Raw genomic sequence first — 26,977 nt, 5'->3', positions numbered from 1 at the left:
TCATGTGCTGTGCTTATCAAAACGGCCACAGAGCGAACCGAAACATTTCTGCCCTTGCTTTACAGTCATTCTTTTTCCTGGCACTGCGCATTATTCAGTAACGTTGTAAGCATGTAAAGCTACTTGTGGACAGTTTCTGGTGAGCCGGTTGATGCCAGCTGACGCTCAAACGGAAATTTCGCTTCGGTATTGGTTTTTTTAGCGGTGGACCTGCATTTTCTTTCTTCGCGAAGAAATCTTGCAAAGTATATATATGTTCGCCGAACGCGCTTATTCGACGAACTGGCTCGGCTTCAGAGCATTCCGACGAGCAGTTCCTTGGGGTGACATTACCACATTTGAATGTTTAAGAAAGAAGCCCCCAAAATAATTACGTACGAGCGACTGCTTACATTCCGTGTCACGAGAAGTTCATGTTACCTGCGCTAAGGGCGAGCTTCGCTTCACTTTTGAACTCGTGACATATTTTCTCGCTTTTTAGCACTCTATATATTAGTGTCGCTTTTATGTGTTGTTTATTGATATTCATGGTGGTACCTGTTTCATTTTCTAGGTGTGAAGTATGGCGGAATTACGCCCAAAGAGCAGATCTTGAGGGACTCGCACGGGAGCAAATGTACAACGGCTACCGCCTCTGCTCGGACCACTTCGCTGAAAATGCCTACGCCGACCCTGCCAAAACACGACTCCTGTGGACGGCTGTTCCCACTGCTGCAGTGGAAGTGGGGTCCCCGATCGACGAGGGTAAGAAAAACAATTTATTAGCGGTTGCGAATGTGTGCGCATTTGTAGTTCGTTTTCACGCGCCTTATCGCTTGATACATAATTCACGTTCCATATTTAAGCATGAGTTCAAGGTGTGTCCTTTACATTGGATTTCATGCAACTAGCTTAATGTACAACTGCCTTCCTTCGCTACCTCCTTAACCGAGACCGATTTCTACCCTATCTTCCAGGACCCTCCCGGGCAGAAGCCACAGAAGCCACGGCTGGTTCGGCTCAAGACCACCCTGCCGGCCAAAAGAGCGTCGTCCAGGTTGTAGGTATGCAAAGGCCGACTTGTTGATTTTGGGCATTAAGGCAGGCGGCGTGCATTCTTGCTTTGTGTAGAACTAGTATGCAAGATACGGCGCAAAAGTGAACAGCACGGAGCGCTTCTTTCTTTCTTTTTTCATGTCGTCTGCTACGGCTTCGTGTGACGTTACGCCGCGAAATTTGTTGCGCGTGCTCCAGGGAATTGCGTTCTTTTCGTTTTTACTTAATATTCGATGATCATGCGTGGTAAAGGGTGTTCCAAACTGCTGGTGTAGCTAACGCTGCGAATATTTTCCAGCTTCCTGACGCAGCGAAAGATGCGAATATCTTCTTTTCACAACGACCGAATTCACGCTCGTAAGAAGACGCAGCCCACTTGGCCTTGCTGTAAGCGGCATATCTGTCGCCCACTGTCGTTACACTTTGAAACACGAGGTCGCAGAAATAAATTGAGTTTCGATAGGGCCAAAGTTAACGCACGCCGCCGATGGTCGAAATATTTCGCAGTCGGTTATTACGGCGTGTCTCACGCACGCATCGTGGTACGTAAAATCGCACAATTCAATACGACGAAGCTAAGTCTTGGGTACACGCTGCAACGATCTCCATAATTTTCGTTGTATAGTAGAAATTTTACAGGAGCAGGTGTGCGCGTGCCGGCGCAGAGCAGCTTTTAAATTATTTTGACTTAATTACCTCTTGTGGGCTGTGTAGGCAATGGTAAAGCGAAAGTAAATTAAAAAAAAGAAACTGCAATACTACAATGTTCCTAGCCAGCTAATGAGACAACACCAATGCTAAACATGTTACGTAATTGTACAATAGCAATACAACTTTGAGCAAAGCTTAATGTCTCTTAGAGGAATATTTTTAGTTGAAGTCATGCAAAGATACACAATCGAAGCTGACCCGCATAAGTTGGAAGCGCCATTTTGCGAAAAAAGTGCTGAGACTTGTTTAAAACATGTGACCTAAAATGCTGCTCATTTCCCCCTTATTTCCAGAAGATGGCCCCGAAACAGCCAGCACAGTCTCCCCTGGATCGTCCTCTCATGCAGATAATGGTAAGTGTATGCTAGAAATAATGCTAAATATCATTAAATGCATTTTTTTGCAAATAGCCAGCATTCGTTAAGTTTTGCAACTTGTATGCCTTCAGCGGGCGAGCCTGGAGGGCTGCTATATTCCGGGCGCCGCGGAATAGAGGACAACAAATGAAGTCACAAGATTTCGTTCTTTTTCTTCAATTACCAGAATTAAGTAATGAGTCTAAGAGTGCTGTGTAGGAAGAACCTGTAAGCAGAGTTTGTTTCAAGAAAAGAGATATTAGCACTTAATCAGAAGGCCATATATGAACCGCAAATACTTTAGCATGTAAATATTTCAGCGAGTTAGGGTTTTATGGCGTAATTGCTTGGTAGCGCAACACTAACACAGACTGAACAAATAACAGACACGGACAAGCGCGTACTCGCAGCTTACACATTATAAAAAGAAATATAATTAAGTATGCATCTTCTTCGTGTGCCTTTGATTCAATAAAATGTAAGTTGCGATTATGCGCTTACCGTTGTGTGTTCTTTCTTCATTCTGTTTTTTAGTGCGGTACCAATTTGCATACCTTAAGATTCCGTAATGTGCACTAAGAAAAAATATTATAACGGTTGTTTGTGTTCATTCCGATGTTGTGATCCTGAGCCATAGATTGTTGAGTCAACAGATATGAACGCCCTGCGCTCGACGTTATTTCTGTTTATAGATTCCAGCCAGTTCACACCGGTTTACCCCGAATCCCCAGTGGCTCAACGTCCTCGTCACCTGCTCTGCATGATCAGTTCATTATTCACGAACGTGTTACTATGAACCTTCGTTTGTGGTGAATTGTACTGTGTACAGCCAATGAACGTGGTGACCCCTGCAGCGATAATCTATATACGATGAATTGTGTGAAGACTTCTCTTATGTTTGTGTAACCAATACAGATGCCAACATTTGTATTTACTGTACGAATTACACAGCTCTGTGCTATTGTGGTATGTATTGAGTTTTATCGTTTGCAATACGTTGCTAATAAAATCAGTGAATACACCACATTTTCCGACTACTCAATTTTCTTGCTCAAGCAAAGTTGTCACGCTTCGAGCTTGCTAGCTCGCGTGCATTTTAACTGAGAAATATTTCCTAACAAATGTTTCGTGGACGTGCTCAACGTCCGAGAAAATTAGCGACCGAAAGCTGTAGAAAACAGTATATGCAGCAGCAACACAATCTAAAAAAGATGCAAGCGGTGCTCTTTTCCGTTTGCGGCTCACAAAGCGGTCGCGCGCTCGTCGAGCGCATAGCAGACAAGCAGCTCGGCGTTTCCTCCTCTCTCATCAACAAAAGCGTTGCCATAGCAGCATCAGCAATTTGTTTATTGTTTATTGGTTTCACAGTTTGGCCTACCAAACACCAGGGGACAAATTGGCGCTAGTGACGCAAACATCGTTTACCCGGGGGGTATACCAGCTGACCTAGCCCTGGGAAAGCCACGCAAGTCAGATGACGATTATTGTTCTGTGGCAAAAATACGCCCCAAAGGGTGCAACTGTTTTGACAGTGTTGTGCGTGTGCATGGTGTTCACAGTGGAAATTAAAAAAAAGGAACGTTGGAGGTGAAAAAAATACGGAAGAGGTAGCCGCAGCTGGTGCTTCTAGTGCGCTTGTGCTCCTGTTGCCAAAATTTGCAGAATTAAAGGAAAGTATGAATTAAACACCGTGCATGTCCGCGCCAACAATGCACTCTAAAAAAGTTTACACCCTCTTGGTTGTATCTTGTCCCCAAACGATAATCGTCATCTGTCTTGTCCGCATTTCCTTTCTTTAACGCTGCGAGCCCGGTACTTGCTAGTCACGAAAGGCTTGCGCGTTATCAGCGTGACACAGCATTCTCCGCAGGAAAGTAGCGAGCGCTGAGTTTTCAAGAAAGTAAAAGCAAGTAAGGCAGATGACGATTATCGTTTGGGGACAAGATACTACCCAAAGGGTGTAAACGTTTTTTAGAGTGTGATGGCAGTAAGCTTTTAGCCACAATAAAAATTTTGGGTGAAAAGGTAGATGCAACTCGAATGAAACTTCAAATGATGTGATTAACCGAATTCTGGTAAGGACACTGTAGGGAGTCCCCTCGGAAAACTTCGGAGGGGACTCGGGCCCCGGAGCCCTCCCGTAGTCGGTGCCTATGTGATGCAGTGAACCCACAAAATAAATGCCAAATGAAGCATAAAACGAGATATATTTATTGCATCGAAAATTTCGTGTTAAGATTCCTCTCACGTAAGGGAAGTTGTATGTCGGGTAGACGGGCAGCTGGTGCTAACGCTAGATTAAGGGAGCATGATAACAATGTCAAATGCGCACTGGAAGGATGGTTAGCCACCCACTGTAGATCATGCAAGTGTTCCACCGTGTTTAACATGTGTACTGTTGTGAACAAGCACAGGTATCGCATAACACGTGAAATAATTGAAGCTGAGAAAATCTCGCAGTTGGACGACACCTGTGTAAGCACCCCGTCGACAGCATTACCAACTCAAGAGCTAAACTTCTGGCGCAGAAATTATCCGCAAATCTGACGCCATATGAAATACTGCTGGTGGTCTTTCCATGGCTTCAATGTGAAACACTTCCTGACTGGGATACATATATATATATATATATATATATATATATATATATATATGTATATGCTGTCCTTGGTGTCATTGTTTGTTTGCGTCTTGTGGTATGATATATACATTTAGCGCGTCATTTTTGACAATAAAGATTGTTTTTCGTCAGCGCTGTGTGTGTCTTCTGTGCGTCTTGTCTACTTTACGCTGTGCCTACAGTCATGAATAACCAACTAGCCCAACTTTGCGGACTTTTACAATCAAAAAGGCACTTAAGACGTGTTTGCGTTAAGTTTAATGGCGGCTGTACGTTAACAAAGGTTTGTAAGATAAGAAAAAAACATCACATTTCTTGTGAAGCATGCCCGTGTGCTTTTGTGCTTATTTGCTTTGTTTATAAAGTTCAGAGAACCAAGTGAAGAAATGTAGCCAAGGACGTCTCTATTTGTTGCTTTTCATTTCATTTCATTTCATTTCATTTCATTTATTATACCTCAAAGGCCCCAGTTGGGGTATTACATGAGGGATGGGTTTTAATTGCATTGAAAGAATGATTCCAGTGTTGCCCTGAATTGATGTGGATCGGAGTGGTGCACGGCAGTTGTAGGCAGATGGTTCCAGTCCCGTGCTGTCTTCACAAAAAATGTGTGAAGATGTGTGGTAGAATGCGCCGGGGGAGGATAAACCACTCTGGGATGGTTTGTGCGGCTGGATAAGCGATGGACTGGTAAGATAGCTGGAACTTCGAAGGGAGCATTATAGAATTTGTGGTAAAGGCATAGTCTAGATATGTGACGTCGCAATTCAAGGTTGGTGAGTATAAAAGGGTAAATAATGCCTGCTAACGAGGACTTGTATTCATAAGTTCGTCACATTGCTTGAGAGTAGCTCTCTGAATTATTGCACGTTTCTGTGCGTAGTTTCGTTTGCTTAAATAAAACCTTTGTGTCTAAAAGGAACCGATTGCCCGTGTTAATTGTTTGTGAAAGTTACCAGGAAAATCCTGAACGTTGGGCTGTCAGAAACAAAAACACCGATTTCTCCCAGGTTTTCCCTCTTAAAAAGTTACATCTGATTTTTACCCCCAGAATTTCATGAAACACATAAAATCCGGGAACGAAATCATACCGAGTATCTTCCGTATTCCCGCTAACATTTGTTGCGATCGATTTTTATTACTGCCCTTGCACTGGGGAGCACGGACGCCTGCTCTATGCAGGCGCTTTTTTCGAACGTTTCTCTCGCCACGCTTGTGACTGATTCTACATAATCTCGCCACTTGGGACTGATTCTACATAATTAACACCTTCGATGTAAAAGACGCACGTGAAATGCGGGGTGTGCTTGCCTTGGCGCAGAAGCAGCAGTAGTACTTCACCAGGAACGGGCTGCGTATGACGGACGCGACCACCTTGTCTATGCAGGCCTGCTTGTGGCGTGTGAACCGGTCCATGGCCACCAACTTCACGGTGCAAATATAGTTGGCAGGCGCGTACACCGCTTTGTACACCGCCCTGCAGTCAAAGCGCGTCTGCACTCAGGGATCCGCACGAACGCTATTCGCCAGCACACACTTCCTTTTTTTATTAAGCAGAATGAGAGACGGTTACCGTCATATGGCAGCGATAAACACTGAAACGTCGAAACGATCAACTAGAAAGTGCACCTATATAGGCTAGAACAAGGTGAGAGCAGGAGCCAACGTGTCGACAAGTGTACTTGTCTTCTTCAAGGTGACATATGCTCTCTTCGGCACAGTATATGTATAGGTAGGGTTCTTCTAAAGGGGAGAGAAGGTAACGTGGGTGGGCGAGGTAACGAGTGAGAGTGTGTTATCGGTGTGGGTGTAGAATTGAAAAGAAAGATAATGCTCTACTGATATTCGATGGAGGAATTTGAGGCAGCGCCGTGTGTTAGCAGGTTGACGTGTCATTGTAAGTTCCTCTTTTCGTGGAAAGGGCATGAACGACGGGGAAGGGGGGGGGGGGGGCGGTACCTGCGCCGCTGGAGGTCAGTGAACTATCGTGTCTGAAAGAAAGAATAAATTTAGCGGCAGAAAAATGGTGCTCGTGGAAAAAAAATAAAAATGGGGGGGGGGGGGTAAATATTTTAATAAAAGAACAAAAAGAATAAGTGAAAGCAAAGGAAGGTTGGAATATTATTGACATTCGAATAACGAAAAATAAAAAACACAACAGAAAAAAAGCTAAACAACTCAATGAACTGTGCTGTTGCCTATGCTTTGAAGTTTAGCATAGCGAATAGATTCTAAAGCTCCTTTGAAACGTTCATGCCTATTGGTTGCAATGTCTTGAACTTATGGATGAGGTACGATTCTCTATATTTTCTGTCTCGCGCATAACAAAATTTGACTGTAGTGTGTAGATTTTAAGTTCATCAATGTTATGACCTGGTTGGTTGAAATGCTCGGCGACGGCTTTGGGAAGCCTTTTAGCTGTGTCGGCGTGATTTCCGCTTAATTTGACGTTCATTGATTGTCCCGTTTCGCCGATATATTGTTTCTTACAGAAGGAACACTCAAGCATATAAATTGCATCGGAGGTAGTGCAAGTAAAGCTCGTTTTCACTGCGTGTGTATATCTATGTGCGGTGGTTTTAATTTTAAGGTCACTTTGAAGGTGCCTGCAGGTTTTGCACCTAGGACGAGAACATGCTTTTATTACTGTGGAATGATGTTGGCTGACTTTTGCATGCACTAACATGACTCGAAAGTTTCTGTTGCGGCGATAGGTAATCCTTGGTAAATCCGGGAACGCTTTTCTCAGACGCTCGTTACTTGATAATATTGAATGGTATTTTCGTAGGATGTTGTTCATGTTTGGGAGGGCAGTAGAATATTTTGTTATAAAGGCTGGTGGTCTATCAGATTCTGGTGTAGGTTGTTTCTTAGCTAATGCCGAATGCCTCTAATCTTGACGCGATGTCATAAGCCCAGTCGAGAGGAATTTGTGGATGGTTTTCTCCGCTAGCGTTACTTTAAGGTCATTTAGGGGGTGGATATAATCGTTGTCCTTCGCTACAGATTCTTGTTATTCGCTTCTCTTTTCCGACAAAAATGTCTCGCTTGCAGTGTCGCGGGTGATGACTGGTGTAGTCTAAATATTGCTGGCTATACGTAGGCTTCCGGTAAAGTGTTGGTCTCAGTTTTCCATTTTCTATGTAAACCGCCGTGTCGAGGAAGTTGATCTGACTAGGAGACTGGTGAGCAGTAAACTTAATACTCGGGTGAAAGTCGGTGAAATGGCTAATTAGGTCGGTTCGCTCGTTTGTGCCGTGTTCCAATATTATGAATACGTCGCAGGTAGGTGTGGGGTTTTAAAGGGTATGATTTCATCAGGTTTGCTTCAAGCTGTCCCATGAAATTGTTGGCATACGTGGGAGCGAATTGTGTTCCCATGCTTGTGCCGAATGTTTGTAGGTAGTGAATAGAGTCGAATTCAAGATAGTTGAGCGCGAGAACTAACTCGAGAAGTAACTTCAGGCGCGTGCGCTTGAGGATTGACTGCGAGGGACTTCGACATGGCTTCCATTCCTTAACTCATGGGTATGTTAGTGTAAAGAGCAGAAACACCTAAAGTTACCAGAATAGCGTGGTCGGATAGGATTTGGTCAGCGTTAATCGAGTCGATATTTCGAAGGAAGTGGGGCGTATCTTGAACAAAAGATGGTAGGGTGGTTGGGATCTTTGACAGATGGTGATTTAAGAATTTAGATAGTGACTCGGTAGGTGTGTTGTTATTTGACACTATAGGCCTGCCTGGAATTTCTGCTGTAAATATTTCTTCTGCGGGAACCTTATGTATTTTAGGAATTTTTTCCTCATTTTTTTCGTTATTCGATTGTCAATAATAGTCCAACCACCCTTTGCTTTCCCTCATTCCTTTCGTTCTTTTATTTATATATTTACCCGCCTCGTTTTTTATTTATTGTTATTTTATTTTTACACAAGCACCATTTTTCTGCTGCTACTTTTATTCTCTCGTTCAGACACGATATTTCACTGACCTCCAGCGGAGCAGATGCCACCCTCCCCACAGCCCCTTTCTGCGTCGTCCAGGTCCCTTCCACGAAAAGAGGAACCTACAATGACACGTCAACCGGCTAACACACGGCGCTGCCTCAAATTCCTCCACCGACTATTAGTAGCGCATTATCTTTTCTTTTCAATTCTACACCCTCGCCGCCAACACACTCTTGCTCGTTACCTCACCCACCCGCCTGACATTTTCTCCCCTTTAGAAGAACCCTACCTATATATACTGTTCGCCGAGGAGAGCATATGTTGCCTTGAAGAAGACAAGTCCACTTGTCGAAACGTTGGCTCATGCTCTCACCTTGTTCTCGTGTTGCTCATCGTCTTGAATTTCCATCTCCCACATTCGTGTTACACCTGCATAGGGTGTTTTAATTTAATTTCTAAAAATCGCCTGTGGCATTTAGCACAAATCTAATAATTCAATCGGAATACTCGAAGAGGTAGACACTACTTACACTGAAAATCAGTACGCATAATTGAATAATTCAAAATATCACTAACTTTCCAACTAATTACATTAGCGCACATATTTCATTGCATGAATTGTAGCCAGTGATTTGTCAAGGCACATACACTTGGAACTAATTTTCTAGTTAGCACTAGTTTTGAGTTAAATGCAGTATAACTTGCCGTAAAAATGCACTATTGTTCCACTTCCTTTTTTAACAAAACGGCTTTTTATGCACTGAAGCCCAAAGTTACAAGAATATCAATGCATTCCGTCGCAAACTATCTGAACGCATATCTGGAAACTGGTGTCATCATAAAATTCGTTCTAAGATGGTAGGACTTAACGTCACCGGCTACGATTCGTAAATGACAATTTTCGGTGTAAAGAAATCACTTTAAAAGTTCATTAGCACAAATGTGTTAGTCAGATATTCACTTTCATTTCTTGTGCAAATAATGTCTGCATCTTAGAGTATTCTAACTCTCGAATTCTATTTGCGGATAAAATAAAACACTCCTTTTATCATTGTATAAGGACATTCGCAAGGAGCGTCCCTCTAATAATTTATGGGCTAGACTAAGGCGCTCTAATGCACTTTTACTTTCATCATCTTATGTCCGCGTGAAAGTATGAAATGTAATCAAACTCTCAGTTTGTAATTATGCACTTACATAGGCACGGTGTGCTTTAATTAAACCATACCGCCGTAAATTACTTTTACTTCATTCAATAACTCAATTTTACCTCTTCAAAAATACCAGTTAAGGAACTTGCATGTCGTGGCTCATACCATCTATTACCAGTTTTTGTTCCCTTCTAATTCAACGATCCAAATGTAACCTTTCAGACTTCGAACCATTCCTATGCAACAAACTAAGGTAGCGCTCATTTTCTCTCCACTAAGCTGCCGTGCGCGTTTCCGCAGTGGCACTTATTCCGTACCTTTTACTGCACTATAATTTTGTCTTAATCACAATCATTTTTTAACTGTAACAAGCACAAGTGCACTCTGATTGCGTTACTATTTAATGTTTCCATTTGGATTCGCACACAATATTGGAGCTGCTACCGTCCGATGATTACGCAAAATTATACTATCGTTGAGGTTAATCGCCTGCATGTTTCTGCGCGTACGTGCGCGCGGGCGCGCTTCATACTGTTCCGGAAAGCTACAGCTTGTGCTGGTTGAGACCGAGTTTCGAAAATTAGTCAGGTGTGTTCTTTCTCGGGCTTTTTGACTTTCATCAAGAACGATCAACTCTATAGTTATGGCATCTTATGAGGACCAGACACGAAACGACAGCAGTCGCAGGAGCGGAACGACCGAATTATACGGCAGAACGTTGCATGGATACCAAATTAAACAAGTACGAAACAACGCGACAGATCGAGGTGTGTGGTATCCCATAATAGAAGTTTTTTTTTTTTAGCGCGCAGGAACTACGGACAAAGAAAGGGTAAGACAAGCATGCCAATCTTGAAATCTTGGAATTGTGTCTTAATCACTAACAAAAAGAAACATGACTGGTGAAGAGAGCACGAGGTGATTGACCTAACCGTAAATGAGCGGGATATTTAGCGTCAGCAATTCGCGGAGCATAACGCAACTTCAAGAATTACTGAGAGCTGCGGAGATACGATATTTACCCAAATCCACCAGCACCAAGAAGCTTGAGTGGCTTAAATTCCTTCATCTTCGGTATGAAGGTCGTGTAAGGCGGAATGTTCTCCAGATTAAGCTGAAAGACACGAAACAGAGAATGTGCCATTATTTATATTGATGTACACATTCATTATTCTCACTGCTCCTAATTCCTGTATACGATACAAACACTGTTTATCCAATTAATGCGCTCATTCGAGCTTCTGAATGCACGTGTTAGCATATAGTATGCATACTGGCCAAACCTGAACAGGAAGTTTAGCAAAACGCAAGGTGTTAGGTGGGCAGCCAAATGGAATACTAGAATGGCATATCCAGAATTTCATTTGAGGGAAGAACACACAGGAGTTATGTGCCAGATCTATTATACATGAATGTGGAAGCCTGAGAGCCTTGCGTCCATGAGATATTCCTTAATCCAGGATCGTATAATAAGTCTGTGTAGCGCGTGGCAACACACGGTAGCTTGAGGAATCGATCAAGCTGACGGGTTTTCCTCATGACAGCCTAAAAACATGGTGGCTTATTAAATTATTTTGTTGAGATAGAGGCTCTGTACGTAACGGAAAATTTTTTCTTTGCTATTTTCAATAAAATTCGCTGTTGCTCTGCCTCAAAATTTCCCTTATAGCGTCCACATACCCACCTGTGTCTCAAATTTAGAAATGCGCAAGATTGACACAGCATTGCACGCGTTTCGTTAATTCTTCCTGTATTTACTTTTACTGAATTTCGTTATGGCCAGGCGTGCAAAACGATGAGCACTCCCTAGAGCTTTTGTCCTACCCTGTCGACAATGTATATGGCAAGCAGGGAAACAACCGTGGCAACGCACATTATTATGCCTCGTTTCATTCATAGTCTGGGCATGAGTGAACGCCAGAACTGCGTCGTGTTTCTATTACTCGTGCAAGAATCGACACATGCGCACCTTTTCCGTTTTGCTGACCACGCTGTCGCCAATCGCCATCCAGTCGGTGACACTCACTTCACAGATCTTCTCGAGAGAAGTCGCCAACTCGCCAATGATGATGGTCAGCTTACGTATCGTGGTGCCCAGTTCTTTCGCTGTCTCCGGAGCCCGTTTCATGCACTGCGGGTGAGGGATTGATGTACAGCCACATACGGCTGCCGGCAAGCCCGCGCGTACCATGACGGAAGTTTATTGATTACGCGAACAGTGCACAGTCGAATGGTCAAGCGGCCTACACGCCCATCATAATACCCAGATATACAGTCTGCGCAGGCGCGTGCGATCAGCGTATAGTTCATACCCTATTTCCTAGGTTGCACATCTAGGCCCCATCAAAATGAGGTTTATTCACTGTTGTCATTACCGTAATTTTATCTACTGGTATAGCTGCCAACACACTCAAATAGAGCGCGGAATCAGTTTGCGAAGGTGTGCATTTTCTTCGTCTGCTGGGTAGAGACAATGTTCTTCTCAGCAAGCAATACTTTACTGGAAGGCAATCGCTAGTTGGGCGTTAACCTCTGTGCAGAGGACACAGACACGGTAGTGAGCGAAAGGACGCCCGAGGCGATAAGTCCACTTAGCACACCAGCGGCCTAAATTAGACGGCGCGAATGCACTTCTAAGCGCATCGCAGACAAGCGTGTAGGGGGCTGTATGTGGGTACGTGCAGAGTGGGGGATGGACTCGACGCGTGCATCGCTTACTTGTTTGTCAGATGGTTTGTGCATGTGCTTGTTATATTCATAGATTGTGCAGGGAGCTGTGCGGGAAAACCTATAGGGGTACGTGTGACAGACGATGACTGTGTCGACAGCAGTCTGAATTCGGACTCCTCACTTCGCTAATTTAGAACTACTGTGCGCAAATGACTCAATGGAGCAGCCTGGTGCAGCTCATGTGATTAGGCACACCTGAAGAATAAGCGTTTGACACGATGCGCTAATCTTTCTGATACCAAAACTGGCATTGGAGTTCTCTTCAGGTACCTTGCGAACAAATTTTTAATAATGTTTAAAATATACTGATTCAACACTATACTGTTTGAAGCATTCAATATCCAAATATCTTGCTACAGCCTTTGATTACATTATGCATGAACAATCCGGTGTTTTGCGAAATCACTCAGTGCATTGCTTCTATATCGTCACCTTCAGTTCAGCAGCGCCGTGCCTCAGGATGCATCTAGCAGCATCGACAAACTCGGGATCTTTTAACAAGTTACTTCGGGTTTTAAAGCTGATATACGTTTCCACAAAACGCTACCAAACTACTCATAAACATCCACTGAGAACTTAATAACTCGTTTTGTTTTAGCGCAGCACATTTACTGTCAATTATCTTCCGCTAATGGCTGCAATCATTTCCAGCGGATCAGCAAGTGGGACCTGCTCTTGGTCTAAGCTTGAAAATCTCCCCAGCCGAACACTTTTCCGCTTTTAGTGGGTCGGAAATGAACATATGTGGATAATTTGAGTACATGATCGGCGGCAGGGCCACCAGAGAGCATGCTCACGAACGATGGTATGACCACATCACACTTCCGAGTCCAGCCAGATTTTGGAGCTCTTCGAAGCCCTCTATCGGAGCCAATTCGCGCGATCGAAATTAGCCGAATGCCCCCATTTCGAGACCTCAATTTCAACCAAAGAGACATGGGGCTGCCTTTCAATGCACTGCAGACGACTTCAAAACAACCATCGGAAAATGTTATTGGAGGACATAGGCCGATGCGAGGCTGCACTCTTCAAAACAACCATCCGAATATATCATCAGAGGCCAGCGACAGGGACAGCTGTACTCGGCACAAGATGTTCGTGCGTATACGCCTTGACCTCGCGTTACACAGCCTACAATCTCTATACCTCTCTAACAGCCATATTTGGCTGCCATCGTATTCGCTCTTTCTTGTCAGCATTATTTGCTCGTCAATCCTTGTACGTGGTCATGAGAGTAAATGACACTATGGCGTGTTCAAATCAAATCAAGTTTATGTTGTATTACCGCTATTATATTAAAGCGAATATCAGCTCTTGCTTCAACTATATTTTTTAAGCGCACGGACATCTAGAACAATAGAACAAGATGGGGCTCCGACGCGTACAAGGTGCCACTTTCTCCACACTCGCACCTTCCATCCCACGCTGAATAAAAGAAAGGCGTCATTGAGACCATATTCATTTTGCATTGATGTTGCATTTGTGTTGCGAATGTTCATAAATATGCTGCAAAATACAGGCAAATACTTGTGTAATCACATGGTAATGCACGCACCAAGCTGTGAAGCCCGATGAGGTTCTCGATCATGTCGCGGATGTCCTGGAAGGTTATGACCTGCCGGTTCAGCTTTTGCAAGCAGTCTTGGGCCGCCAGAACCACCTGCTCCTGGCAGAAGTGTGACAGGGGGTCGCGGAACAGGGAAACCTTGCTTTCTCGTTTGATGAAGAACTCAAGCAGCACTGTAGTTACTTTCGGGATCTGCGCAGCAAGGTTCAATGGGCGTACTTTCATCGCAAATGCAAGCGCGATTTAACAAAAAAGCATATACAGGGCGTCCCACGTAGCCTAAGTCAAACTTTAAAAAATATGCAAATGCCACATAGCTGGACAGAACCAAGGTAATGTTGTTGGCCGTCGCTTGGAGATACTCAGATTATTTTATGCATTCCGCCTAATTAGATTAGTAGTCTTAATTATTTAATCAACCTCTCAAATATTATAATTAGGTGAAAAGTGTCAATGAGAAAATTGTAGAGCAACGTGACAAACTCCCGATACAGCTTTCTGTTGCTCAGTACATGCTACATAAAAGTGTTTTTCCGAGCTTGTAAGAAGCCCGCGAATACGCGCAAAATTGCCGCGCGACTGGCCCCTCGAGGCACTTTGCGCAGAGTACTTGCGCAGAGTCGCTTACGCGGAGTAGTTGTACCAGACAGCCGGAACGCTAGCTTGATTGATAGGTGCAACGTCCTGAACCTGAAAGCTCCATGAGTTTACAAGCAGGAAGCTTTCTTTACATTTTAACTGACTGAGGCACACATCGTTCTAAGAAACACGACACAGGAAATGCAGAATCTTCGACAAATGAAAATCGAGCGTCGCAGTTCAAAGACCGGCACAAGAAAGTTCCTATTTTCATTTATAGTTGTCAAATAGAGCTTCCCTCAGCTTCCAGGTACATTAAGGTTGATGCAATGCACAGCGGAGTCCAAATAAGCTATTTCAACATATCAGCTTCACGCAAGACCTTCCACTTATACTAATGTGACCCGTATTTTCGCTTTCGGTTTTCACCTGCTCGTTACTGAACGGCAAATAGTGCGATTGCCTGGGTGCAAATAAATGAGAATCAGCTGGACAACACATGCAGTGAAAGGAAGTAAATTTTAGGCTGTAATCAGACGGCTGTCTTAATGGAGACGATTGATTCCCTATTCATCAACAGTGATTGTGAAGTCACTTGCTATAGCAGTTGCGGTAGCTGCGGCGGAAGTGCGAACTTATCCTAATACAAGCCTTCTATGCCCTACAACAAATGAGAACCGCCTTTTACAATGTCGTGTACGCCGTACTCTAAGAACCATGGCGCGAGTGTGCCCATGCGTCGGTAGCGTGCAGGGAGCACTCAGCGAATAGCGCTTTCGAAAACACCGACTCATATACGAATACAATGCCGATGAGCCTAGATCGAATAAGAATGAAAATCCTATATCTTTTGAATAGTTTTCTAATACTGAGAAGGCTTTGCAGCTCGTTTTGAAACACTATAGTGGATGCGTTTTATATCGTTGACAACATATTTATTGCAACTCGTCATTTGTCTGATTAATGAAAGAAACAAATACAGCTAGATTGCATCCGTACACGAAAGTAATAAGCGTCTCTGTAAATATTAAAACCAGGAATTAGGTTTTAATACTTAATCTAAGAAACAGGGATCGCATGCATGAAACGCGCTTACGACATTGAGAACGCCACAGATAAAACTGCTGATGTGGGGCCACGCTTTTCATGGTTATACAGGTCTCAAAAAGCGCACAGTGTGTTTATAATGATGTCTTCATCATGAGGCTATTTAAAGAAGCTACAGTAAATGCGACGTACCACTCAATAAATATTCCAACTTTCGTCTAGCTCTCACTCGATTCGAATACCGAGTTGAATAGTAGTACATTCAGTTCGTTATTCAAAAGCTTGAAAATTTTTCCTGCCTTCAGCGGAAGCATATCAGCACTCGCGATACTCATTTGGGGCCGAATTCACAAAGCTTTTCGTTCGTAAGTGATATGTGTCATTGGCCGGTCGCATTCGTTAATAATACACCCATAATCAAGATTGGCTTGAATTTTCTCTTACGAAGAATTACAGCGTAAGTGACGTTTATGAATGCGGGCGTAGGAACTTATGAAGTGAGAGCCTCTTTTGAAGCTTACCCTTGGGAACAGAGTAGTGAGGACCTTTGCTGAAGACTTCTTTTTCTGTTCTGTAAGAAGAAGTGCACATTGTTGTCCGCGTCTTAGCATTCAACGAATAACTATGTGAACTTACTGTCTTGGCTCCCTTTATTGTTCGTTGGTATGAGGCGGTGATGGGAAGCGCAGGAGTAAGAAGAATAAAAAAGGCTCCTGTTAGATTTTAACAATTCAAGCTTTGTTAGAAAGGGTGTTCATAACCGAATGTAATGTTAAAAACGTCTCTATCAGAATATTTTTCCTGTTAGGGGCAGCCAATTAACACATGTATCGTACCGCGCAATTTACGGCCACTTATGGCAATGATTACAAATAATGCATCCGTATCTTTTGAAACCAATGCTTTTGAAAACACGTTTGTTCACAGTCATGCAGATAGTCAGTATACGGTCTGTAGAGTTGTTAAGGCCGAATCCACGCATGAACGGCGTACCGTTAGATTTTTAGTAGTATTAAACTCTCATCAAAGACAGCGCTCTGGCGTAGCAAATGGTGGGGATTCACGCAAGGCTTTATCTATTAAATGGAAAATTAGACATCCACCCAATCGTAGCAGTTGCTACAAAGGAAACCCATACGGGTGCCTCGAAAGAAGAGCTTCGCAGTTGAAGAAAAATTCTTCCTGGTCCGGGACTCAAACCCGGCATCACCGCCTTTCCGGGGCAGCCTATCTATTATCTATCTGCAGCCAAAGACACCCTTCTCGTTCACTTCAACTTCAAGGTAGTGCCATTTGACAAACGATCATCCGTCATTCAAAGGCAATTACTTTTTTTAGCAGTATGTGAAACATCTTTCAGCGTTACATCGCACATGCAAACATTATATAAATGAAATACAGCTTTTCAGAATTGTTTCAGAGAAATGTGGCACAAAGAGTCACCCATTGACATGCTGACATATTAAATATGCGTACGAGTTTCTGGACATCTTGCAAGTTTGTAACACCCTACACATACATGCAAAATCGGCGCCACGTTAACAATGCAGACACTATTTCGCGGCAGGCGCTCTTTTTCGTAAACAGAAACAGGTTTCAAAGTATTCGATTGCCACGCTCTCGCCGCCCAAAACACTATGCAACAATGGCTTCGAGCATAAGCCAGATATGCTTCACGTTGCATCACACGAAACTGAAGGTGACGTTTGTGGGCTATAGTTGGTTATGGTTGTGGAAGCAGCACACAATTAGCCACACAGACGAACATAGAAACAGACAAAACACAAATGCAAAACACACGTCGGCGCTTGTGTTGTGTGTGTTTCTGTGTTCGTCGTGGCTTGAAATGTGCTGCTACTATGGCAACATGAAAGCTACTGTAACAAAATTCTGACCCAGCAGCACAACCGGTGGCATAAAGAAGCTGTTCAATACTTACTCGAAAAGAACAATGTTATAGCACTAGTCGCGACTGTTCAAAAGACGTTACGTCATAAGTATAAAAAACGTGCCATGTAAAGCGTAGACAGTGGAAGTTGTGGTACGGGCAGCAGGACTTATACTTTATGTAAGGACGTATGCTTACCGGGTGAGACGTCTCCCATGCTTGAAACTTAGGCTAACGAAAAAGCACAATGAATACAACGCAGAGACACTGAAGCCACTTCAAATTGTGAACGAACGGAAAACGTCTTTCTTCATCCATGCCAACGCGCCTTTTTCTCGCGATTTCGCCGCGTGCTTCAGTTTAGAGTTTCTTCTTCTTTTTTTCGTCTCCACGGCGCTGAAAAGCGTCCTGCCGTGTTACCTTTGGTTTTGTCACCTTTGCTCTTGCAAGCCACACTGTTTCGCCACGTCTGACGTTCTGTGAGGCCGGACCGCGCTGAGCACGAAAACGACCTCTATCGCACGTGACATCGCGTTTTTGTTGTGATCGTCGTAAAAACCAAAAAAAGAAAAAAAGAGTGGTTGCCTCAACATTGCAAGGATCCGACAGATTTCGCTTCAGTGTGTCATAAGGGCACCTGTCTCTCATAGTAACTCAACTTCAAGGCGGCATAACCTATTCGTCGCCATTTTTTTTTTTCATGCTCTGTTTTCCCCCTTCGAAAGTAATGGGCAACAAACACTAGTATTTTCTAAGCTAAGGGTGTGAAAAAAAATACAACCGTGTAATCGGCACAACGTTGCCAGAAACAAACAACAAAAGTAGTAAATTCGTTGCTGAAAAATAGCCCCCGATTGAGTTTATAGTAAATAAAAGCAGATTTTATTTTATTTTTTATTTTGCACCAAGACAGAATCAACTTATCAGTAAATGTCTGATTTTATGACGAGTAATAAACGTATATCAATTATTTAAAAAAAACGCCAAGGCCTATCATAGAAGAATGAAATGTTACTGCACGCTATTTCGAAACCAGCATCAATTAACGGCAATATATTCAACGCCACATGATTTTTATTGAGACATTGACGCGAGAGGCAGTTTCTTATTGCTAGTTCGAGCAAAACGTATCGTGATAGACATCTTCGAGGGGCAATCCCAGAAATAAAAGCGCAACGTTCTCTGCTGCGGGATCGCATTCCTGAAGTTATTCTTGAACCTTTGACGTGTATTGCCGTTCAGTTTTGCTTTTCTCTCGAACAACTCATCGCAGTTATTGCTGTGTGCCATCATTTCTAGTTCTAAACGAAAGGTGAAAGTAAATAAATTACAGGCAACCAAGTACTCAAGACATCATCATCAATTATGCATTCACGCACCTCAGCAAATGCAGAGGGGTATATACGTCTGATAACGAGTCTCACATAATCCACGTTGATGAAAAAAAAAAAGAGATTTACTATAAACGCTCTCTTATGCCTCCGCAATGCCAGAAATGGTCAGATTCAATCGCAGTGTGAGTGCTAGCGCACTCGGTGCGGTATGATCCTCCGGCTAGGTTATTTGAACCAAGTAAATCTCAATGTCATCAAAACAGTGCCTTATTTGGAATATTTTTAATATAGTGAAGCTGCGACGTTAGACCATCCAAATCTTATATTATTCCCTAACTCTGATTACCTCTCAAAATAAAAAGAAAACAATATATCTTGCTTTTTTTTTTTTTGCCGATACGCCAGTGAACTGCCAAGAGAACCACCCTATCTTGGTAACCCTAAACGTTGCACCATCACGACGAGAGTAACGGTCGAACAAACAAAAATAATTGTTAGTCTTGCCACATTTTGTCTAGTTATTTGATTTTAAAATCAAAGAAAGCTAGAGCAGTAGCTACGTGTTTCATGAGCATTTTCCAAACACATCGTGGTAACCGCACCCTGTTCGAGTCTATAAAAGGCAAAGACGATTCTCACGTGCGCCACCGTCGACGCAAGCCGCATTAATGTATCTCACACAAATTCAAGCGATGGCCAGATATAGAGAGTGCTCCTGCACTAAGGATGTAAACACCGTTAGACCAGTTCCAAACAAAAGGTAAAAGTAAATAAATTACAGGCAACCAAGTACTCAAGACAACATCATCAATTATGCATTCACGCACCTCAGCAAATGCAGAGGGGTATATACGTCTGATAACGAGTCTCACATAATCCACGTTGATGAAAAAAGAAAAAAAAAGAGATTTACTATAAACGCGCTCTTATGCCTCCGCAATGCCAGAAATGGTCAGATTCAATCGCAGTGTGAGTGCTAGCGCACTCGGTGCGGTATGATCCTCCGGCTAGGTTATTTGAACCAAGTAAATCTCAATGTCATCAAAACAGTGCCTTATTTGGAATATTTTTAATATAGTGAAGCTGCGACGTTAGACCATCCAAATCTTATATTATTCCGTAACTCTGATTACCTCGCGAAATAAAAAGAAAACAATATATTTTGCTTTTTTTGCCAAGACGGCAGTGAACTGCCAAGAGAACCACCCTATCTTGGTAACCTGAAACGTTGCACCATCACGACCAGAATAACGGTCGAACAAACGACATTAATTGTTATTCTTTCCACATTTTGTCTTAGTTCCTTGATTGTTCATGAAAAACGCAGTAGCGGAGCCAGTGTCGCTCTAGTGCATATTTCTACAGGGTGATTTTTTTTAGACTTTGCAGATCTTTTACAAAAGTGCTGTGAGTGCAACGAACGTGCCGTTTTTGCGGATTGGTTCTACGACTAGGCGGACATACTTTGCCGCTAATCACGTGAGTATCAGACGACCAAATAAAAAAAATTTTATAAGGCAAATTTGGAGGTAATCATATTTTAATGCACCCCTATTTTTTTCAACCTTGAAAATTGCGCCTAATTTGAGATATTCATCATCAAATTCATTGATTAATTTCTTGAATAGGGGGCAATTTTCAAGATTAGAAAAAAAATGTGGATGCACTAAAATCTGTCTGCCTGAAAACTTGCCATTTAAACTGCCCCCAAGGTTTAAAAAATTAATTCAGGATTTTTTGTTAATTAGCCTTCTAAAACGTTGTTAGCGGCAAAGTATGGCAGCCTCGCCGGAGAACTGATCTGCAGAAATGCCACGTTCGCCTTTGTCGTTGTTTTACTTCTGATAACTTGCTATATACTTTGTTTAGCAGACGGAGAACAAGGCGCGCTATAACGTAAAGCTATTCTAAACTGTTATTTTTAAATTTATGCCATCAGCCCTCCACGATTGGTCAAACATTTTTCGGGCAGCCCCCGCTTCGCATGTCTGTCACGCGACGTCATGAAAACCGCGAAAACTCCACCATTTAATATGACGCGTGTATACTGATTGTACATCATGATTTGACCAAACAAAAGAAAAATATTTACTTCTCATTCGACGCCTTTTTCCCGTTAGCCCTCCGCTATCGGTCAAACGTTTTTGGGATGCGCCCACTTCGCCTTTCTGTCACCCAACAACACAAAACCGCAAAAACCCGTCACGTCAAAGTGACGTGCGTGCATTAAACATGAATTAACATGCCGAAGAAAACTGAACTTTTCTCGGAATAGCCGGAGATTGCCCCGTTCCGAAAGGACTAGAAGTCTGCCTACCGATTGCTCTGGCAGTGGCTACTAGGAGCTCTTGTGGAGAACGAATTTATTTGCGCATAATAAAAACGTCGCAGCTTCGCCCGAAAAGCGAAACATTCATTGCGATAGCAAATTAGTGGACGAAGTGAGAGATACGAAGTAAGGTTAGTAGTTTTACCGGCGGTATAAACTTGTAAACATAGGCATACTAACTAAATTAACAAGCATGGTGTCACGCGCGCACAAGCAAACATGAACGCATCTAACTCGATGACCGCGGAAACTAGCTGTCAAAACGCTGGAGTGAGGAAGCGCGGCTTCAGCAGCGACCAAATTGACCTTTGTGCTGCGTCTCGCATCAACGTAAACGGAGTATCGAAAACAGAGTGCACGGCGGACTGCATGTGTCCTCGACGCAGATAGCTTTCAAGATCCAGCGGCCGGGCAGGCGCGCGCTGAGGAAGTCGCCATCGCACTCGCTATACAAGAGGGAAGAAAATCAATGGAATCGCTGACAATCTTAACAGATTCTCATTCAGGAATTTCCAAAGCATGCAGGAATTTCCAAAGAGAAGGGTTGGTACGAACGCTCACCCAATTCTGACCGAACTCAAGGAAGAATACCAAACAGAATTTATCCAAACGATAACATGTGTACCGGGTCACGAAGGGATCACAGGGAATCTACGTGCGGATAGAGCGGCCCGAGGATACGCAAACTACCGGGCCCTCAACACATCCGCCGTAGAGGACCTAACGCCCATCGATCCCGACTGCTCTACTATATTAAACAACTATATAGGGAATCGCATGCTCTACCCACCACCCCACAAAAAATTAAAGAGTGAAAAGGCTACCGATCTGCGTAGGCTACAGACAGGCACCTTCGTGAGCTTAGATAAACTACACAAGATATACCCCTCAGCATTTAGGGACATATGCCCATGGTGCGGGTCAACACCAACCCTGTACCACATAACATGAAAGTGTACATCACACAACATAGAACCTCACATAACAAATCCAAATAGAGATCAGTGGGAGGCACTGCTGGCCTGCTCAGACCTAGAGGACCACATCTTCCTGGTAAGAAGAGCCAATAGGCTTGCGGAAGCCAGTGGAGCCCTGAAATAGGGGCACCGACCATAGATACGCCTCACATGAGGCCAGCTCAATAACTTATATTTGAATGATGTTTATTCACTCACTCACTCAAGATAGAGTGGCCCGGGTGGGCACGCGCGGTTTAGGACGCCCTCCTCCTCCCTACCCTCTTCCCGGAGCCTTGCGACCCCGGCGGGCGCGCACGGCCGTTCGGGCCGTCCGGTAGGACGCGCCCCCCTCCCTACCCTCCCTCCCTTGCGTGCGCGAGATTGAGCCGCGATCGCCAGCTCACACTCGCACGCTTTCACTCGCAAATACAGCATATGGAGCGCGGCGACGATTTTATCGCCCTTGGACTTTATACGAAACCTCACGCCGACGGTGACCGTATAAATGCACCAGGAATGTACATATAATCGAACAAAAGTGTTTAGGTGGCAGTATAACGCTGTCGATCGAGCCCTTTCGGCGCATATACCACATCACTCTGCCAACTCATCTTCGCTGAGTACCCATTTTAACGACATCTTTAACCTTCTGTTGCACGCCGCTACGATTTTCAACCAGTCACTGCAGGCTAAGCAAGGGGAAGCCGGTCAATCCCAAACGCCGGCAACAGACTCCTCATCCGGCTATCTCTTTCACTGCGCTCGCTCGGCTCCACGTCAACTCTCTCCATTTCTGCGTGCTACTCGCTTCTTGTCAGCCAATTATATGTGAAAAACTTCAGAGCCCTTCTCCTGTCGAGTAAATGGGGGTAAGCGAAGCTTGTGGCAAGACGACGTTGTCGCAGGCTTTCCGCTTCGTTTCCCTTAAACTCAGGGTAGGCGGCTCTTCGCTGACGTTTGGTCTCAACATCCCGCTCCCGCAACTCAGGGTCCGCAACTCGGGGTATCGCCTGGGCTTCGGAGGCTCTCACGCTAGAATCGGCACGTCGACGACGAGCCCTTTCCTGAGCGAGTTCGCGGCGCCGTTGCTCAAACGCAGCATGCTCCTCGCCGGAACGCACTACGTGGTTCTTCCCATCCGGACGCGGAAAATGATCTGAGGCGACACACCAAACGATCCTGATTGGTCGTGCGCGTCACATGATCCGGCGCCGGCGCAGCTTTCTCCGCACATGCTCTCTCTTTCTTCCTTCCTTCCTTTCTTTCTTTCCTTCCTTCTTTTTTTCCTTCCTTCCTTCCTGCTTTCTTTCTTTATTTCTTGTCCCTGGCTCATGCCCGCATATACCTGGGTCATAGACGCATATCCAATGCGGGTATGCGCCACACGTGACTTTTTGCGTGACTACGCCACCACCGAAATCTGTAACTCAATACAAGTTTCTCTTTAAAACCTGTCAAAGCAGGCAATGCTGTTCGCTTTCAAATCAAGCAAAGGTGACCTATAAACGAGGAGGCGTTTGATTGGGTGCGTCAAACAACGCTGTGGGTCACCGTCCGATGCTTACGTCGGTGGTTACGTAAATTTGACGTTATGAGATTGACATAAAAACAGATGGAAATAGTTTTACGTTATAGGGCTCCTGTAACCTAACTTCACCAGTCGGTTGTTGCGAGGTGTGAGATTAGTTTCAATATTCGAAAAGAGCGATAATACCGAAAAATGTCTGCCTAATTTTGTTTCATACTGATGTGATGCCGCGTGGCAACCCAATCGTAACGCCCGCAGTGGTTTCCTAAGCGCGACACACGATGCGATTTTGCATGCGATTCGTTGTACGACGCGTCCATATTCTGCCGCATGCGGCGCCAGATCGCACGCGCCGCATGCAACCAACCAGTTGCATATAGTCGTACGACTGCCGGATCGGTCGCACGGCCGCAGCCAATGACAGCGCCGCCAGCGTGTACATCATGATCACGTGGTAGAGCCGGCGGGGCGGGGCCGGCGAGCAAGCGCAGCGGTCATCACAGTGCTTTTTTTTTTTTTCCCTGGTAGAGACGCTGGCCTCTTTGCCGCTGACGGCGACACAAAAATCGTGTACACTTTGTTTCTGACACGAAATAACTTACAGAATGAAGTGAACTCAAAATTGTGCATGTGATAAAACGTTGAGCGAAGTAGTAAATCGTTGACGAGGTATCGATTCGGAAGCGGTCAGAGCAGACGCCGCAGCAGTCGTCTATGCGAAGCGGCTCGCCTGACTGGCGTGTTTTCTCATCGCTACCAACGGCGTCGGGAAAACTAATTGTATTGCCACTTATGAGTGACATAAATGTTCAGACGTTGAGTGTCCTGACGAATATGGGCGCTTTATAACGAGCTGCTGACGGATCGCAAGGGCTGTCGACCCCGGATCTGACGGCCAGCGAGCTAGGCATATATACCCTCTCCCAGCGATCGCAAGCTCGCCTGGCTTGCTCGTTCGCTTGCGTCCGCGCCGATAAAATCAAATGTATTGCCATTTAAGCGCGACATAACTGTGTACACGTTGTGCTGACCAACGTAGGAGCCTAGGAGGTTTATTACGAGGTACAGGCGGTCGTGTCGCAAGCGACACCGGTCTCGGATTCGACGGCCCAGCGAGCTAGGCCTGGTAGCTCCTAGCCATTTGGCGGCTGTCGACGGAGCCCACACGGCGGACGCGGCCTTGCGGAAACACGTCTACACTGCTCGCACAGACGCGTTTTTATTGTGATCGTTCGTGCGAAACTACAGAATTCTGCAAAGACGTTTGTTTTCACTTTGCGAAGTTCCGCAGTATTCCGAGCTTCCATGCAGGGCCGCCGGTTGTGGGCGGAGCTACGCATCGCACGTCGTTCGTACCATGTGTCGCGAATCGTCGTATGCGGCAAGCCGGACTCCGACGTGTCGCACGACGGATCGCAAGCAAAATCGCACCGTGTGTCTCGCGCTTTAGTGGCTATGGTGTTGGGCTGCTAAGCACGAGGTCGCGGGGTGAAATCCCGGCGACGACTGCCGCATTTCGATGGGGGCGAAATGCGAGAACACCCGCGTACTTAGATATACGCTGTTGGGAAGTCCGAGGGCCCGAGCGGCCACGAAGCGTGCATGGATGGTGCCGTACCAGTTACCGGGAAAGGAGAGGCCCAGAGCCACGTCGAAGAGATGGTAAAAGTGGTTTAATATACAAATTTACATGATCTGGTTTTCATGTCCGACACCTCACAACACTCCAGGGGTGCTATGCAGGATGCGCCGAGTTCGGCGAAACTCGGCATCTTCACGAGCTCTGGCGACGCCCCAAGATGAAAGAACAAATGGTAACAAGACAAAGTTTGTCCGTCGGCGCGCCTCCAGTTTCATTGGCTTATCCAGATTCACTTTCGGTGGCTATCAACCCTTGGGCGTTGCCATATGGGCGGTCGACAAACTGGGGCTCACGCGATCATACGGTCGGTGCATGGTCGTGCCTCTTTCACTTGTTTGTCGTTCCACCGAGTGCATTACAGGCACAAGCAGGTTATAAAATAAATGCATATTGTACAATAATATTAGTCACATTAATGTAGGTTATAAGCATTTAAAATTTTACAAGATGTACGCTGAATGTGTATTAGACTAATTTGTAGTTTAATACGTTTCGCGTTATACCACGAGGGGACGCTCGTCCTCCTCTTTTTTTCTCTGGATTCGATTGGCGCGGCTCGCTACGTACTTGCGCTAGCATTTCCGAGCACCGATTGGTGTGCGCTTGGTTTTCTCACTGGGCTTTTAACAGATCGCTCGTTGCTCTTTCTCTTTCCTCTGGATTGGATTGGTGCGGCTCGCTACGTGATTGCGCTCCAATTTCCGAGCACAGATTGGTGTGCGCCTGGTTTTCACACTGGGCTTTTAACCGATCCCTCGTTGCTCGCGCTAAAGAAAAACTGCGAGTAGGGTGCCTCCATGCGCGCGCGCGCATCGAGGCACCCCAGCTGCGAGATGAAGTGAGCGTTGCCTAGCGCCCAAGTGGTTTGCCGCGCGCTTACCGTGTAAGCACTCAAGAATGCCAGAAAGCACTCATAAAACCCTATTGAAAAATCCATATGCCCCATAACTCCCATATCCAATAATCCCATATAAAACGTACAGGGTGTTTCAGCGAACGCTTTCAAAAATCCTTAAAGGTTGCCTGTGGCAGATAGCACAATTCTAGTTCATGAGCTGGTCTATTTGAAGAGGCGGACATTACTTGCACAAGAAATTGAAACGCATAATCAAATAATTACCACAATTCACTAATTACGTTTTTAACTAAGAACCTGATTGCCCATATTGCAATGTACAAATTGTAGCCGTGGAGTTCGCAAGGCGGATTCACTTGGAACGAATTCTCGGGATGACACCAGTTTCGAGATATTAATTCCCGAAGTTTGCGGAGAAATGCATTGGGGTTCCAGTTAGGTTCTTAACAAAACGTCGCTTTATGCATGGAAACACAAAATTAACTGCAAGGCCAATGCATTTGTCTCCAAAGTTCGGGAATTATTATCTCGAAACTGGTGTCATCCTGAAAATTAAATCCAAGAGGATCCGCTTTGCGAACTCCACGGCTACAAGTTGTAAATTCTAATATGGGCCCTCAGGTAATTAGTTAAAAATTTAATTAGTGAATTTCTGTGGATTAGTTGACTATGCATTTCAATTTTATTGCGATAGCAATTA

The 26,977-nt window shown here is 44.6% G+C and overlaps 2 protein-coding genes across 2 annotated transcripts; one reads left to right on the top strand and one right to left on the bottom strand.

Annotated features, from left to right (window-relative positions):
* The first annotated feature begins 560 nt into the window (after positions 1-560).
* LOC125942111 (uncharacterized) lies at positions 561-2,898 on the top strand. Its single transcript, XM_049660178.1, has 4 exons — positions 561-744; positions 957-1,043; positions 2,040-2,099; positions 2,795-2,898. The coding sequence occupies exons 1-4, from the start codon at positions 615-617 to the stop codon at positions 2,896-2,898; spliced, it is 381 nt and encodes a 126-aa protein (XP_049516135.1). The 5' UTR covers positions 561-614.
* An 830-nt stretch (positions 2,899-3,728) lies between these two features.
* On the bottom strand, positions 3,729-24,224 carry LOC125942108 (uncharacterized). Its single transcript, XM_049660175.1, has 6 exons — positions 24,147-24,224; positions 14,104-14,307; positions 11,788-11,949; positions 10,841-10,932; positions 6,012-6,199; positions 3,729-3,745 (listed from the first exon to the last, which is right to left on the bottom strand). The coding sequence occupies exons 1-6, from the start codon at positions 24,222-24,224 to the stop codon at positions 3,729-3,731; spliced, it is 741 nt and encodes a 246-aa protein (XP_049516132.1).
* Positions 24,225-26,977: the final 2,753 nt, after the last annotated feature.

This window comes from Dermacentor silvarum, chromosome 1 (assembly GCF_013339745.2).
Source record: "Dermacentor silvarum isolate Dsil-2018 chromosome 1, BIME_Dsil_1.4, whole genome shotgun sequence".
Lineage (NCBI taxonomy): Eukaryota > Metazoa > Arthropoda > Arachnida > Ixodida > Ixodidae > Dermacentor > Dermacentor silvarum.
Note: the sequence above shows the minus strand (reverse complement) of the source record. Positions and strands in the feature narration are given on the sequence as shown.